At 42.1% G+C, this 15,260-nt stretch overlaps 1 protein-coding gene across 2 annotated transcripts in view; it reads left to right on the top strand.

The window, feature by feature from the left end:
- CIP2A (cellular inhibitor of PP2A) overlaps positions 1-9,217 on the top strand; it is a 45,919-nt gene extending 36,702 nt beyond the window's left edge. For both annotated transcript variants that reach the window (XM_075194918.1, XM_075194916.1), the window contains exons 18-21: positions 450-563; positions 1,270-1,352; positions 2,038-2,177; positions 8,141-9,217. In XM_075194918.1, the coding sequence (XP_075051019.1) occupies positions 450-563; positions 1,270-1,352; positions 2,038-2,177; positions 8,141-8,311 (508 nt within the window). In that variant the 3' untranslated portion in view covers positions 8,312-9,217. The remainder of the gene's footprint in view (positions 1-449; positions 564-1,269; positions 1,353-2,037; positions 2,178-8,140) is intronic.
- The last annotated feature ends 6,043 nt before the right edge of the window (positions 9,218-15,260 follow it).

Genomic DNA, 15,260 nt, shown 5'->3' with positions numbered 1-15,260 from the left:
AAATGCCATTGTCCTAGAAGCTCTCCTTTTAACGGTACCCTTTCAGTGCCAACGTTTTGAGTTGATGTGCTCACTCACTCAGGAGGCCAATACACTATTATACACTATTATTGTTACTGGTTTCACCAGGAATATAATTCCTGGTTCCTGTTTTTTTCATTCAGTGATGCTATCACTGTTTTTTAAGACTGACCCTGGAAGTGCCCCCCAGCCTGTCTTAGAGACTGGCCTGTCTTTATGCTCAGAAAACGATAAGCCTGATTCCTCCTAACTTTCCATTTCTTTCCATCATGGTCAATGAGAAAGATTAAGGGTGTGTTCTGAGCGCTGCATGGATGTACAATTTATACTTGCAGCCCTCTGGAAGTGGAGTGGCATAGGCTTATAGTTTTGAATCTATGTGCACCAGACATTAAATGTTTTGCAATAACCATATATTTATTTTGTAGGTATGAACTCTGTGAAAAACAATATAAGGAGCTACAGGGATCCTACAACTTGTTAAATAAACAGGCTGAAACCATGAAAAAACTAAATGACTCGCTAAAGATTCAGAATGAGAAGTAAGTTTGATTATTTTTCTATTATTTTTTTAAATTATTTAAATGTTATTTTCTCACATTTTCTCCCCCTATTATTCGCATGAACATGGAATAATGAAATTTCACCATTTGTTTTTTTCATATATGAATTAGGACTGACTGTTGCACTTTATTAGATTACTCTGAATTACTCTAGGAACCCCCTTAGATGAGTGGATTAGAACACCAGTATATTATATAGAAATCGAGCATGGGCATAGCTTAAAGAAAGAGCTGACTAGAAATAACTTGTGCTGCATATTACTGTGTAAGTGAGTTTATTCACCAAAATAATACCAGCCATTGCAATGCAGATAGAATTGTAATGATGGACTTGCATAGGTAAACAGGGAAAGGTGGTGGTGCCCATAGCAACCTTTTTGGATGTTTGTTTGCTTACAGTTTCTAAACTACAGTAGCAAATGTGTTTTTAAATTGATTGGTTGCTACAGGCAAAATAAATTTCTATTTGAACCAGTTTTCAGAAATGTCCCTCATTGTGTACCCCATGACTTATTTTAACATTTTAACTTGCGTAACTTACTGCACAACTCTAAGATGCATAATATTTTATTTTATTTTAGAGCATTGGTCTTTAAAGCCAACACACAACAGTAAAATAAATTCTAATACATGTTTTTATAATTCTGTTATCCAATCTGAGAGTATTATACAAATTGCATTTCAGAACTCTGGCACAGTTAGACGACACTGAAAACCAAAGAAAAGACTTAGCCAAGCAGCTGCAGGACAGGGAGAGCAAAATACTGAGTAAGTAATGACCTGGGGTAAGTAGAATCATAGCAACATTTTGCTGCTACCTTCATCTCCATGCTTGTTCTTGTATCCCCATTTTTGAAGTGGGTAAAACAGTCAAATAAGAATGGTCAAAGCAGTACAGAATATTTCAGGGAATGAGTGTGCTGACAGAGTGGGGGGTAGTAACCTGTTCCTTCTTGTTAATGAGCAAATGAGGGGAGAGGGAAGCATGTGGCACTTGCAGTTACATGATGTGAAAAGGGGAATTGGAGGAAGCAGAATGAAGAATTCCATAATGGAAGAAGCTGTGTCCCCAATAGCACGTTCTTGTTATGAGTGGCTTCTTTCTAACTAATGCAGGAAGGGAACACACCCCTCTGTATATGAAGTGAAGTTCATATATCTAACTTGTAACTTTTTGTTGTTTTATAGCTGTCAGTGTTTGTTTAAACTAGATTGGAAATACTTTGAATTTAAACAGAATTTAAATATTGTCCCAAAACCCTTTTTCTACAGTAGGTTTAGCTTTGTAAATGAAAGCGTACAAAATATCTTTCACTCTTGATTTCTCTAAGCGACACATGGCTCTCCTATCTTGCCTGGAGCCACTAGGGGAGAGCTGGAGGAAAGCTAGTTTTTTGGGGGGGTTTGTTTTTACTTCACATTTTGATTTGGGGGGGTTGTTTTTTGTGTGTAGATTTCCAACAGAAGGTGAAAGGCCTCGAGGACAAGGTTAAAGCTAAACAAAAGGAAAAAGAAGATATGGAAGAAACTATTGATATCCTTCGTAAAGAATTGAGTAAAACTGAACAAGCAAGGAAGGAACTGAGCATTCGGGTAAGATGCTTTAATTTTCCATGATTGATTTTAGCAAAATGTAATAAAAAAAAGAAACGGCTCTGTTCACATTTTTTGGTGCAATTAGGATTCTGAAATGTGGGGTTGATTTAAAAATTAACAATAATACTAAAATAACATTTTGAAATTGGGGCGTTTTGTTGGACAATAAAATTGATTGACGTACACCTTCTATAAGTGTTATAAGACTTCAGAGCAGTGGTTCCCAAACTTTTGCAGTTATGGGCACCCTTAGAGTCTCCAAATTTTTTCAAGGCACCCTTCCAAAATAATTATTGAGCAGTCCTGTTTTAGCAGTAGTTGGGTCAAAAAATTGTAATAAGTATTTAGGTCAGGACAGAAATACTTATTTAGTTTGCAAAAATGCCCCCTCTGCATCCAGACACTGTGCCCTCAGGCACTCTGCCCCCTCTGCATCCAGACACACTGCCCCCTCTGCCCGCTGTCCCGCCTCCTCTGCTCTGTCACTCTGTCCCCCCTCCTCTGTCCCCCTCCTCTGCCCTCTGTCCCCCTCCTCTGCCCTCTGTCCCCCTCCTCTGCCCTCTGTCCCCCTCCTATGCTCCGCTGTCCCCCTCCTATGCTCCGCTGTCCCCCTCCTATGCTCCGCTGTCCCCCTCCTATGCTCCGCTGTCCCCCTCCTATGCTCCGCTGTCCCCCTCCTCTGCTCCGCTGTCCCCCTCCTCTGCTCCGCTGTCCCCCTCCTCTGCTCCGCTGTCCCCCTCCTCTGCTCCGCTGTCCCCCTCCTCTGCTCCGCTGTCTCCCTCCTCTGCTCCGCTGTCCCCCTCCTCTGCTCCGCTGTCCCCCTCCTCTGCTCCGCTGTCCCCCTCCTCTGCTCCGCTGTCGCCCTCCTCTGCTCCGCTGTCGCCCTCCTCTGCTCCGCTGTCTCCCTCCTCTGCTCCGCTGTCCCCCTCCTCTGCTCCGCTGTCCCCCTCCTCTGCCCTCTGTCCCCCTCCTCTGCCCTCTGTCCCCCTCCTCTGCCCTCTGTCCCCCTCCTCTGCCCTCTGTCCCCCTCCTCTGCCCTCTGTCCCCCTCCTCTGCCCTCTGTCCCCCTCCTCTGCTCTCTGTCCCCCTCCTCTGCTCTCTGTCCCCCTCCTCTGCTCTCTGTCCCCCTCCTCTGCTCTCTGTCCCCCTCCTCTGCTCTCTGTCCCCCTCCTCTGCTCTCTGTCCCCATCCTCTGCCCTCTGTCCCCATCCTCTGCCCTCTGTCCCCATCCTCTGCCCTCTGTCCCCATCCTCTGCCCTCTGTCCCCATCCTCTGCCCTCTGTCCCCATCCTCTGCCCTCTGTCCCCATCCTCTGCCCTCTGCCCCCATCCTCTGCCCCGCTGTCCCCCTCCTCTGCTCCGCTGTCCCCCTCCTCTGCTTCGCTGTCCCCCTCCTCTGCTCTCTGTCCCCCTCCTCTGCTTCTCTGTCCCCTCCTCTGCTTCTCTGTCCCCTCCTCTGCTCTCTGTCCCCCTCCTCTGCTCTCTGTCCCCCTCCTCTGCTTCTCTGTCCCCCTCCTCTGCTTCTCTGTCCCCCTCCTCTGCTTCTCTGTCCCCCTCCTCTGCTTCTCTGTCCCCCTCCTCTGCTTCTCTGTCCCCCTCCTCTGCTTCTCTGTCCCCCTCCTCTGCTTCTCTGTCCCCCTCCTCTGCTTCTCTGTCCCCCTCCTCTGCTTCTCTGTCCCCCTCCTCTGCCCTCTGTCCCCCTCCTCTGCCCTCTGTCCCCCTCCTCTGCCCTCTGTCCCCCTCCTCTGCTCTCTGTCCCCCTCCTCTGCTCTCTGTCCCCATTCTCTGCCCTCTGTCCCCATCCTCTGCCCTCTGTCCCCATCCTCTGCCCCGCTGTCCCCATCCTCTGCTTCTCTGTCCCCCTCCTCTGCTTCTCTGTCCCCCTCCTCTGCTTCTCTGTCCCCCTCCTCTGCTCTCTGTCCCCCTCCTCTGCTTCTCTGTCCCCCTCCTCTGCTTCTCTGTCCCCCTCCTCTGCTTCTCTGTCCCCTTCCTCTGCTTCTCTGTCCCCCTCCTCTGCTTCTCTGTCCCCCTCCTCTGCTTCTCTGTCCCCCTCCTCTGCTTCTCTGTCCCCCTCCTCTGCTTCTCTGTCCCCCTCCTCTGCTTCTCTGTCCCCCTCCTCTGCTTCTCTGTCCCCCTCCTCTGCTCCGCTGTCCCCCTCCTCTGCTCCGCTGTCCCCCTCCTCTGCTCCGCTGTCCCCCTCCTCTGCTCCGCTGTCCCCCTCCTCTGCTCCGCTGTCCCCCTCCTCTGCTCTGCTGTCCCCCTCCTCTGCTCCGCTGTCCCCATCCTCTGCTCCGCTGTCCCCATCCTCTGCTCCGCTGTCCCCATCCTCTGCTCCGCTGTCCCCCTCCTCTGCTCCGCTGTCCCCCTCCTCTGCTCCGCTGTCCCCCTCCTCTGCTCCGCTGTCCCCCTCCTCTGCTCCGCTGTCCCCCTCCTCTGCTCCGCTGTCCCCCTCCTCTGCTCCGCTGTCCCCCTCCTCTGCTCCGCTGTCCCCCTCCTCTGCTCCGCTGTCCCCCTCCTCTGCTCCGCTGTCCCCCTCCTCTGCTCCGCTGTCCCCCTCCTCTGCTCTGCTGTCCCCCTCCTCTGCTCTGCTGTCCCCCTCCTCTGCTCCGCTGTCACCTTCCTCTGCTTCTCTGTCACCATCCTCTGCCCTCTGTCCCCATCCTCTGCTCTCTGTCCCTTTAACTCTGCCCCGCGCCAGGCGCCAGCCATAAAAAAAAAAAAAGAACACAGAAACTTACCAATCCGTCGGGCGCCGGGACCCAGCAGTCTCCTCTCTCCCGCAGCTTGTTACTGACGTCGATATTCAGTGACAGCTGCGGGAGAGAGGAGGCTGCTGGGTCCCGGCGCCCGACGGATTGGTAAGTTTCTGTGTTCTTTATTTTTTTATATGGCTGGCCGGCGGCACCCCAGTGACAGCGCCGCGGCACCCCTGGGAGCAGCGGCGCACAGTTTGGGAACCGCCGCTTCAGAGTATAGTTATGCGGTACATGTCCCCTAGCACAGACTGGTTTATTTTCTGCATAATATGATGAAATGAATGCAGCAATGGTGAAGTTACAAAATAATGCCATATAAAGTGTTAATCAGCTGATGCACTTTTGTATATAGTCCCCAATGTGCATTTCTTCTAAAGATGACTTCCGTACTTCAAAACATAAGTCTTCGAAGCATTTAGGGGGTGATAGAACATTCAAACAGGGTTAATGAGTTAAGATATACTTAAATCTGCTAAACACAATTACTCTTTACATTTTTCTTTGGTTGTCTGTATAATTGACTAAATAGGTCCACTCAAATAATGTGGTAAACTCGGCAGTTGTAGTAAACTGTTTTTCTTTTTCTAAAAACTATTCTGATAAATCATACTGGTGTTTTTATGCTCATCTATATTCTATAATGATAATTCTATCAAAGAATATTTATTGCTGAGAACAAAAAATCTACTTTAAAATGAACCTGTCACCTATGCATCGTGGAGGCAATATTAGTAAAGCAGTGCATCAGTGATGTCACTAATTCTTGGCAAATATACTGCACAAGTTAACCCGTGCATGATACTCATGCATTCTAGTCAAATCAAGCTACTTAAGGTGTTAAAAAGGTTCTTGTCATGCATTTGGGCCATAGCCCAGGCCTCCTCAAGGGAAGAGCGTTACTTCCCGACGTAAGTGCCCTTTTTTAATGTGGTTTTGTCCACATGTCACCACCTCATCATTCTTCTCCATTACCTCATCCTTCATTTTCATCGCCACATCTATCCAGATGTCTATCCAGACACAGGGATCTCTCTCAGCGGTCCTGAGTATCACACTCCTCTCACTCTGTCACCCCCGGCAACCACCAACCACTCCCCACTGTCACCCCCGGCAACCACCAACCACTCCCCACTGTCACTTCTCCTTCAAGAAATATATATATATTTTTTTTAAATCTTTATAAACACTTTTAACAGTTAACAAATTAAATTAACAAATTAAAAACATCTTAGTATACCAAATTTCAGCCCTTTTCTGAATTTTTTTTTTCCCACACACACTAAGAATTTAGTAGGTCAGTGTATAACTCCGCCCAGCAGGTGGCGCTGCAGCTTGGTTTTATTTTTTCCACACACACACACAGACAGACTAACACACGCCACTAAGCATTTATATTATAGATACTAGTTTAGTCCAGAAAATGGATGGCCTCTGTTTTTCGTAAGTGACCAGTCCACTTAAAAAAAAAAAAAAAGAGAGAGAGGTATTATTCAAGTGGTATTTTTTGTAGATTAAAAACACCCATTGAGCTGCCTGTGACATTGACATCTGACATTATAAATTTAAGAAAGCTGCCCTTTCTACTTATATCATGCAACGGTTTCAAAACAAATGATGTGCCAAGTCATTTATTTGATAGCAAAACACATACATAAAAAGATGAATCTCCGTCCTACAGGAAATTCGTATGCCTGACCATGGAAACAGAATTTGACAGCAAGAAATAGTCTGCAAGCTTCTGTGTACATAGCATTAAAAGCCCACTCATTTTCCTTAACCCACCATTGTTACCAATACACTTTATGATCTTTAGGGGGTCAGAGGGATCTACAATTTTTTGCTGTATCTCTTACTAATTTAACCTTTAAACTCTAAACTCCTCGCTAAGTGTCTGGTCTTATCCTTCCAAACTCTACTGTCATGATTAATAAATCCAAATCCTTTCTTGCACCATTTCTTTACTCAAGTTCCATGGTCTCATGCAAAGCATCCTCTATTCATCAATTTCTATTTGGGCTTAAAAGGAAGTATAGGTAATATTTTGTGGCCTGGGTGGACAGGTCAAATGGGTGTTCAGCTGCCTATTTCAATCGCTGTTAGGAGCACCACCAAACAATCCATTTAATTAGGAGCTGAAAAATCAAAAGCAATGTGGAGTAAGATAGGTTTAACTAAATATAAATTAGTTGATTTTAGGAATGGTACTCCAAATTATGGAAAATTGTATGTCCTGAGAGTCTTAAGTCCCAAGCGCTTTGGATAATTGATCCCAAACCTGTACGTTCTTGTAGTCAATTATAGGGTCAGTAAAGTCCAAATGTAATTGGGTTCTGTAAATGATTCCCAATCTTAATCTAGGTTCTGAGCCTACAAATGTTTAGAGACCCCTAAATGAATACATGTGAAATATTTCAAAGTTAGGGTTTGTATTCACACTGGTCAAAAGTGTAGCCAAACCTTGTGCCTGTCCTCTCTTTAACAGAGCACTAGAAGCATATTCAGCAATGCATCTCAGAGCTACGACATGAACTTAATGCATTTTCCAAAGTACACCATTGTATTTACTGAGCATCAACATCATCACCATTTATTTATATAGCACCACTAATTCCGCAGCGCTGTACAGAGAATTCACTCACATTAGTCTCTACCCCATTGGAGCTTACAGTCTAAATTCCCTAACACACACAGACAGACACACAGACTAGGGTAAATTTGTTAGCAGCCAATTAACCTACCAGTATGTTTTTTGGAGTGTGGGAGGAAATCGGAGCACCCGGAGAAAATCCACGCAAACATGGGGAGAACATACAAACTTCTCACAGATAAGGCCATGGTTGGGAATTGAACTCATGACACCAGTGCTGTAAGGCAAAAGTGCTAACCAGTTAGTCACCTTTCTGCCCCACATTACCTCTTCTGCACGCAACATCAAAATTAATGCACAGTAAAACGTGTCAAAGTATGTGTATACAGGTCCTTTCACTTAGTTTAAAAAAATAACGTATCCGAGTCTGAATGTTTAATAAGATTTAAGAAAGTGTATTAAACATATAAATTGTCCGTATGTATGAGGCCTAACTTTTGTTGCACTTTAATGTAGTCCATTCATTGGGATCCAGTGCCTGGTCTAACTTACATTACCTGTTGCTTGATTTAAACATGAATAGATCTGCCTTTTAAACTGTTTTTGTTTCCACTACAGGCTTCTTCACTAGAAGTTCAAAAGACTCAATTGGAGGCACGCTTGGAAGAAAAGGAGGCAACTGTGAAATCCCAACAAGAAGAGCTGAGCAAGCATTCAAGTATGATTGCTATGATTCATAGCCTGAGTAGTGGCAAACTCAATACCGGGAATGTGAACCTCAGTCTGTAGAAAAATGGATGGTTGGATATAGCATGCCTGATGAGATTTTTTGTATATAGAAAACTTGGGTTGGGCAAGTGACATCACAAGGAGGAATGATAATGCTTCACATTCATTTTTTTTTAATGAAATACCTATGTACAAAGCGTACTTTTAAATATTTTATGAGGAGTCCTGATGTTTACTTCTTAGTACTCTGTACAAAATATTCATTCCATTTAGGAGCAGAATGGTATTTTTTTCTTGCCTTTGCTATTCTAGTGTAGTATAACATGTTTTGGAGCAAACTCTTATCAAACCAGTTAGGTGTTGACATGGTCCTCTCCATCATATAAGTCCTAAATGCACTTTTAGCAAAAGTACAGGAATTGTATTTTAGCCATATTTATTTTAGTATGTTGATGTATACAATGTATGTAGCTGATGTCTCCTAGAATAACAGAAATGTTAATAAAAATTCACAGAACAATTTGCTTCTATTTGTGCCAGTGTGTTTTCAATGGAGCTTCCTATAGGGATCATTAATCATCCTAGGAAAAGGCATTGTCATTGCATCTGGACACATGCTACCATGCACCAATTATGTGTTGCATATAATGTATTATGCAATTTATTGACCTGTATTGACATGGGGGGGTCAATTATTATGATATGTCTGTGTGATTTGAGTCCGCTCTATTAAAATGCAGTGGTGCTAAACTAGTTTTAACCAAGGTATTGTCCATTTAATTAATGAAATCAAGTAAACACTATTTATGCACAGAAAATCTGAGTTATTGTTGGAATATGTGAAAAACTAAAATTAACTGGTGCCAACGTTTTTACAAATGTAGTCTTTAAAGTAAAGTAGGTAGTCTGTTTTTTTTTCCCATTTTGTATGTGTTTTTGAAAATATTAAAATACTATATATTTATAGCATGTGTTTTTTGTTTGTTTTTCTCCCTCATTGTATTTATTTGCTCCAGAGCATAAGAGAAAAGTAAATTGAGAAACTTCAGATTATTTCCCCTTCCACATTTAGATAAGAATCTGTTTTACAAGTCTATTTTATAAGGAATTGTTTTTCTTGAAGGACAACTATTGCAAAATGTAAAACGAATAGCTTTAGTACAATGAAATTGTATATAATTTTTCAATTTGATTGTTGCTTAATATCTCAAGAGGAAAGAAGATATGAACCTGAGCTATACTCGTATACTCATAACTGACTTTTTAGAATTCTGTAGCAAATTGCATAGTCAGAATTCTAACATCTGTTGAGTATATGAGTTTGTAGCAAGCTCTGATTTAATATATTCTTTTGTTTGAGATATTAAACAATGTTGAAAATCTTATTTGACTCCAAGAAGCTGTTTTAGTTTTTTTTTGTTTTTTTTTTCAATTTTGATTTCCTTTCAATATTTAATGTAATCACAACTGTATGTTTAGAAATTATATAGAACTACTCATTGCTGACAAAAATGTACCTGCTTCATGCCAAACACCATACATTTAAGTCATGCCTCCAGCACAACTTATATTTACTGTGGTCGGTAATGATAGCCCAGGGGTCCGTGAAGACAGACATGAACCGAGCAATGTGGAAGGAATTCCATGTGTGGAGGGTGCTCCAATAGGAGTGTAGTAAAGGTCCTTTATTTATCTCCCCTGCCATTAAAATGATTACATTCGGTGTTACTTGGATCTAATAGCTGCTTTTAAGATCCAAGGAGCACTAGATCTGTAAGTGTTAGTGTGAAAATGTGATCCATTTGAAGAGTCCCTTTACTATTGGGTCTCCTTTAAAGTGTAAAAATGAAAAGTTAATAAAAGGTTAAAAAGTAAAATGTGTTTGTGATTTTTAAAGTTTCATTTCTAATTCCATCCCTATCATATCTCAACAACGTCACTCCACCACTCCCCACCTAAGAATTTGCATGCCTATGTACCTTGTACTCATGTGCAGGGTTTGTATAACATAAAGGGAGAACAATTTTAATTAAAATATACACCTTAAATCTTGAGCCCTATAATGGTGTCAAATGTTCTGCAAAGTGCACGACTTGGCATACCTATAACCAAAAACATGAGTTGACTATAACTGTGAGGTAGGCTCTATGTTCTAACATAATCATCATTTATTTATTTAGCACCACCAATTCAATAGTGTTGTACAGAGACTATTTCTCATTCACATCAGTCCCTGCCCCATTGGGACTTGCAATCTGAATTCCCAAACACACACACACACACACAGACAGTTGTTGGCTTTTGGAGTGTAGGAGAACACCGGAACACCCACGCAAAACGGGGAGAACATACAAACTCCACACAGATAAAGCCTTGGTTGGGATTCAAAGTCATGACCTCAGCACTGTGAGGCAGATGTGCTAATAACTGAGCCAACATTGCACAAATATCCATTTTAAAAAATAAAATATGTGAGGAAATAGTCTTGGGAGACTGCTGAAGAAAAGATGTGCTCAAAATCCTATCTGTTCAGTACATCACATTCCATGTGACTGGTTGCCATGGTAATTATATGACAATGAGCAAATTCGAAATAATAGCAGATTGAATCAACTCAAAGGAAAATTAACACAAGTATGTCTTTTTACAGATAACTAGAGTTTTATGTTAAATAAACACCTAATTTTGCTGGAGATTGTCCCTTTAAAGGTTGGATATCTTTGATTAGTGCCTGACAATGTCTGTTGCAAATAAAATACATAGCCTGTAGATGCTGCACTATTGTCACAGTCATTTTTATATCTTCACCAACCAGCAGAGAGTATACCTGGAGTTAATCAGCGATGACTCCCGCTCAAAGTCCGTCTTTACCGGACTACCTTTTATTATCACTTGCCCCAGCACTGGGTGCGGTAGGTATTTTCACACCCAGGCAAGATCTGAAGAAAAAAATGTTTAATGAACATGTTCACTATAGCACTTTTAAGAACAGTTGATAAAACTATAACACAATATATGGGGGAATATGAACAATACAAATACTGGTCCCTAAGCCAATCTCTGGGCTTTCCTGCACTGTCTGTATGCGTAGAGCCAGGAAGGCAGCAGGCCTACGCAAATGTGAGTACATGTCAGAAGACCAGCATACATTGGGTATAATGAAAGAGAATGTATAGTCCTCACAGTCCTATGTTGCTTCTGATCGTTGACAGTCCAGAAGGAATCAAAAGCCCTAGCTAGTCTGGTTTTCAAGATTTGTAGCATCTCAATTTTCTTAAGTCTCAACTGTGGTCTCTGGGCTTGCCTATATATCCTTGCTCTGATTCCCACAGTTATGGCTTCTGGGTACCGACAGGAAGCGGTCTCTTGGCTACCCAGTTTGTGGCCATAATCTGGGGCTGCATACGGACGAAGACTCTATGCTTCTCTATCCTGGACCCCTGCCGACTGGTTCCACAAAGTCTGGAGATTAAAACACACGCTCGATATCAACAAATCAGTTGATATGTAGATAGCTGTGGTAACCTCCCTGAATTAACCCTGTGCAGTCTTTTTGTGGGATCCAGCACTCTGAATGAATCGGTACTTCCATTATATGTTAGGCAGCTGGCAAATTATGTAGGGGCAAGAGCTGCCACTGTGTGCACATTTGTAGAAGGATGCGACTGATGCAGTCTTTACAGGAGATGCTCCACTGCAGAGGTGGCAAAACAGTAGATTGCAATCGGTTATCTGGTAGGTCACAGCATTAGTTTCCATGTTGCAACACTTCCTCTTTTTTTTTTTTTTTTTTTTTTTTTTTAAGTGAAACATCTTTGGCTGCAATAGTAAATTTGTTTTGTTTTGTTTTTTAGATAAAGATGTGTAACAGAAAACAACATCATGCCATTTCCCTGTGTACTTTGTCCATTTGTACTAGTCCTGTTCTGCATGTGAAGTACGTTTTAGCCTGTTGCATCAGTGAGCTAACCCAACTCATGACCCAACGGGATTGGCTCCCTCACCTGCAGAGCATTCAGTGGAGATGCCTATTATGTGTCCCAGCCACTTACTGCCACAAATTGAGGGTCCTGCCTTCTTTCCTTCACCATACCTGTCCTGGCAGTGAAGCCCTGTGTGCCTGTACTGGAACAGCTCTTGATTTTTGCTACCTCCATTTAACTTCTTCCACGTAGCAGGGAACAACTGGAGAAGGAAGGTGGTGCTATATGTTGCCACAAGATCTATCACAGGAACTGCTTACACTGACCTGTTAAACCCCTGATTTGCTGATACTACAAGGCTGTAGCACTCACACCTCACCAAGCCAAGTGCACCATCTACAAAATGCCATATGCTCTTGCTCCTGAGGTCTCCGGCGTTTCCCAGCAATTACCAAGTTGAGCTGCCCTCTTAAGCCCTTCAGGCAGCATGTGATGTAATTGGTATTGTTGGTATCGTTTTTTCAGTGGGTTGATATTCCTGGGTTTATCCTGTGAGTAGAGGCTGATATTGGTTAGTTCAGAATTCCTGCTGCTGGTGTTGGTAGAGTTCTGTGTAGAGAGGGGAAAGATGCTCAACTTTTGTGGTCTTTGGCAGTTGCAAAGTACCCGGTTGCTATGTCATTAGCTCTTTGTATAAAAGGAATTATTATAGCTCTTTTGTATTGGGTATTTCATCATCATCATCATCATCATCATCATTTATTTATATAGCGCCAGCAAATTCCGTAGCGCTTTACAATTGGGAACAAACATTAATAAGACAATACTGGGTAATACATACAGACAGAGAGGTAAGAGAACCCTGCTCGAAAGCTTACAATCTATAGGACAATGGGAGTTAGAAACATAAGGGCATGTGCTACATCATATTGCACAATGGACCAGCCAGACTGTAAAGGTAAAAGAACTGAGTGGGCTGTGTGTGTTGCAATGTTGGTCAGAAGGTTGTTGTCTTGCATTAGCAGTGTAGAGGATGGCAATAGGGTAATCTAGGGAAAACATTGGTATTTTGCTGTTGAAGGTAATAGTGAGCAGATGTAATTCAGGTCTTTTGTGCTAAATAGCTCTTTGAATGTTAATAGCGCACAGTATTAATGTATATAGCTTGAAAAGTCTGTGAGTCTTGGGTGAAAACAAGCAGCTCTTTTCGAATGGTCATGGATTTTAATGTATGTGGCTCGGATTGCCCGTGATACTTGGTGTTAAGGAAAAAAATGGCAAAAAAGAGATTGAGATATTGGAAAAATAAATAAATAAATGAAAAAATTAAAATTGAGAAAGAAAAGAAAAAAATAGATAAATTGATGTAATAAAATAAAGAAAATAAAAATATGGGATAAAATGCAAATGAATACATACAAATGAATAAAAAGTATAACAGAATGAGAATGAAATATAAAAATTAAATATGCAAATAAAATAAACTCAATAATAAAGGATACAAATATAAGTAAATGTATTTATTAGAAAGAAAATATAAATGAATAAAAAGAAAGCAAAGTCTGAATAGGTAAAGGAAAAAGGTGGTTGTGTGGCTCTAAATGCTGTATCTAGGTAGACGAGTTAATATGCTAATGTATGAGTTTAAAGTAGGTGGGTGTGCTGCCGTTATATGGGCTGGATGTAGAGGGTGAATAGGATGGAAAGCGTGTTACAATAAAGTGTAGGTGTTAGTGAGATATAAAATTGTTGTGTCTGCTGTGTAGAAGGGCTCTGAGAAGAGCAATTGGGTATAATTTACTTTAGTCTGCACTTCAGTGGTGGTCAGCGTTGTTTTCTGTGTAGTGATGGCCTGAGCAGCTTCCTGCTTAGGTGTTGGAATGCAGCTTGCATTTTAAATGCCGAACTTCCGGATTTCAATGTAACGCACAGGCACCAGTGCGTTCCCCTGGTGATTCAGCCGACAATGTTGTCTTTTCTCTGAATCGTAATTGTCCTAGCAGTACTTTATCAAATTAATTTGTTTACTTGTACACATTTTATATTATTTATTTAAAGGAGCACCCGTTAGTTTCACTGATTTTATCTTCTTTTTTTTTTTGGGAGTCAGACCCTTCCCCTCATAAGTGCTGCAAACTTTGAAAGTGGAGACACTTGTGGCTAAACAGACTGGGGACTCACCTATAGGAGATGCTTTGACATTGACAGATAAACTTATCCAAATACAGCTATATTAAGCATAACATTCGCCTACTTATGTATATGTTGACACATAGTGATTTATAAATCGTTTGTTTCAGAGCGCCAGATGAGTGGTCTTAATTGTCCTGATTGTCCTGGCAGCACTTTCTCAAATGATTTTGTACACATTTTATTCATTTACAGGAGTGCACCTAGCTTTCACTGATTTCTCATTTCATCACAGTTCTATTTTTTTCACCTGACAAATTGTATTACAAAGATAATTTTTGAGGTGTGGGCAGGGGTGGTTGTAGACTACAGAGTTAATAACGCTACATTTTGAAAGCTGCCATCCTTTTTTCAGAGGCTTACATAATTGGTTAATTCCAAAATCTACCTACGGTAACTTAAAATCTATATGCGGATGATACACAAATTTATCTATCCTCTCCTGATCTTTCACCATCTGTGTTGTCTCGCGTTACTGACTGTCTTTCTGCCATTTCATCTTGGATGTCCTCTCGCTCAAACTCAATCTTTCAAAAACTGAATTAATAATATTCCCACCCAAAAACAGAAGCTTCCTGCCTGACATTTCTATTTCTGTTGATAACATGACCATAAATCCCACCCCGCAAGCTCGTTGCCTAGGTGTAATCCTTGATTCACAACTGTCGTTTATTCCCCACATTAACTCTATCATGTTACATACACCTAAAGAACAGTTCCAGAATACGCACATATCTTACACAAGACACTGCAAAAACATTAATTCATGCAGTCATCTCCCGAATCGACTATTGCAATTTCCTCCGTACTGGTCTTCCCAAAGTCAGACTTGAAGCCCTACAATCTATTTTGCACGCAGCGGCTAGATTGATTTTCCTTACAAACCGTTATTCCTC

This window comes from Mixophyes fleayi, chromosome 2 (assembly GCF_038048845.1).
Source record: "Mixophyes fleayi isolate aMixFle1 chromosome 2, aMixFle1.hap1, whole genome shotgun sequence".
Classification (NCBI taxonomy): Eukaryota; Metazoa; Chordata; class Amphibia; order Anura; family Limnodynastidae; genus Mixophyes; species Mixophyes fleayi.
The sequence above is the reverse complement of the archived record's forward strand: the minus strand, read 5'-3'. Positions and strand labels throughout refer to the sequence as shown.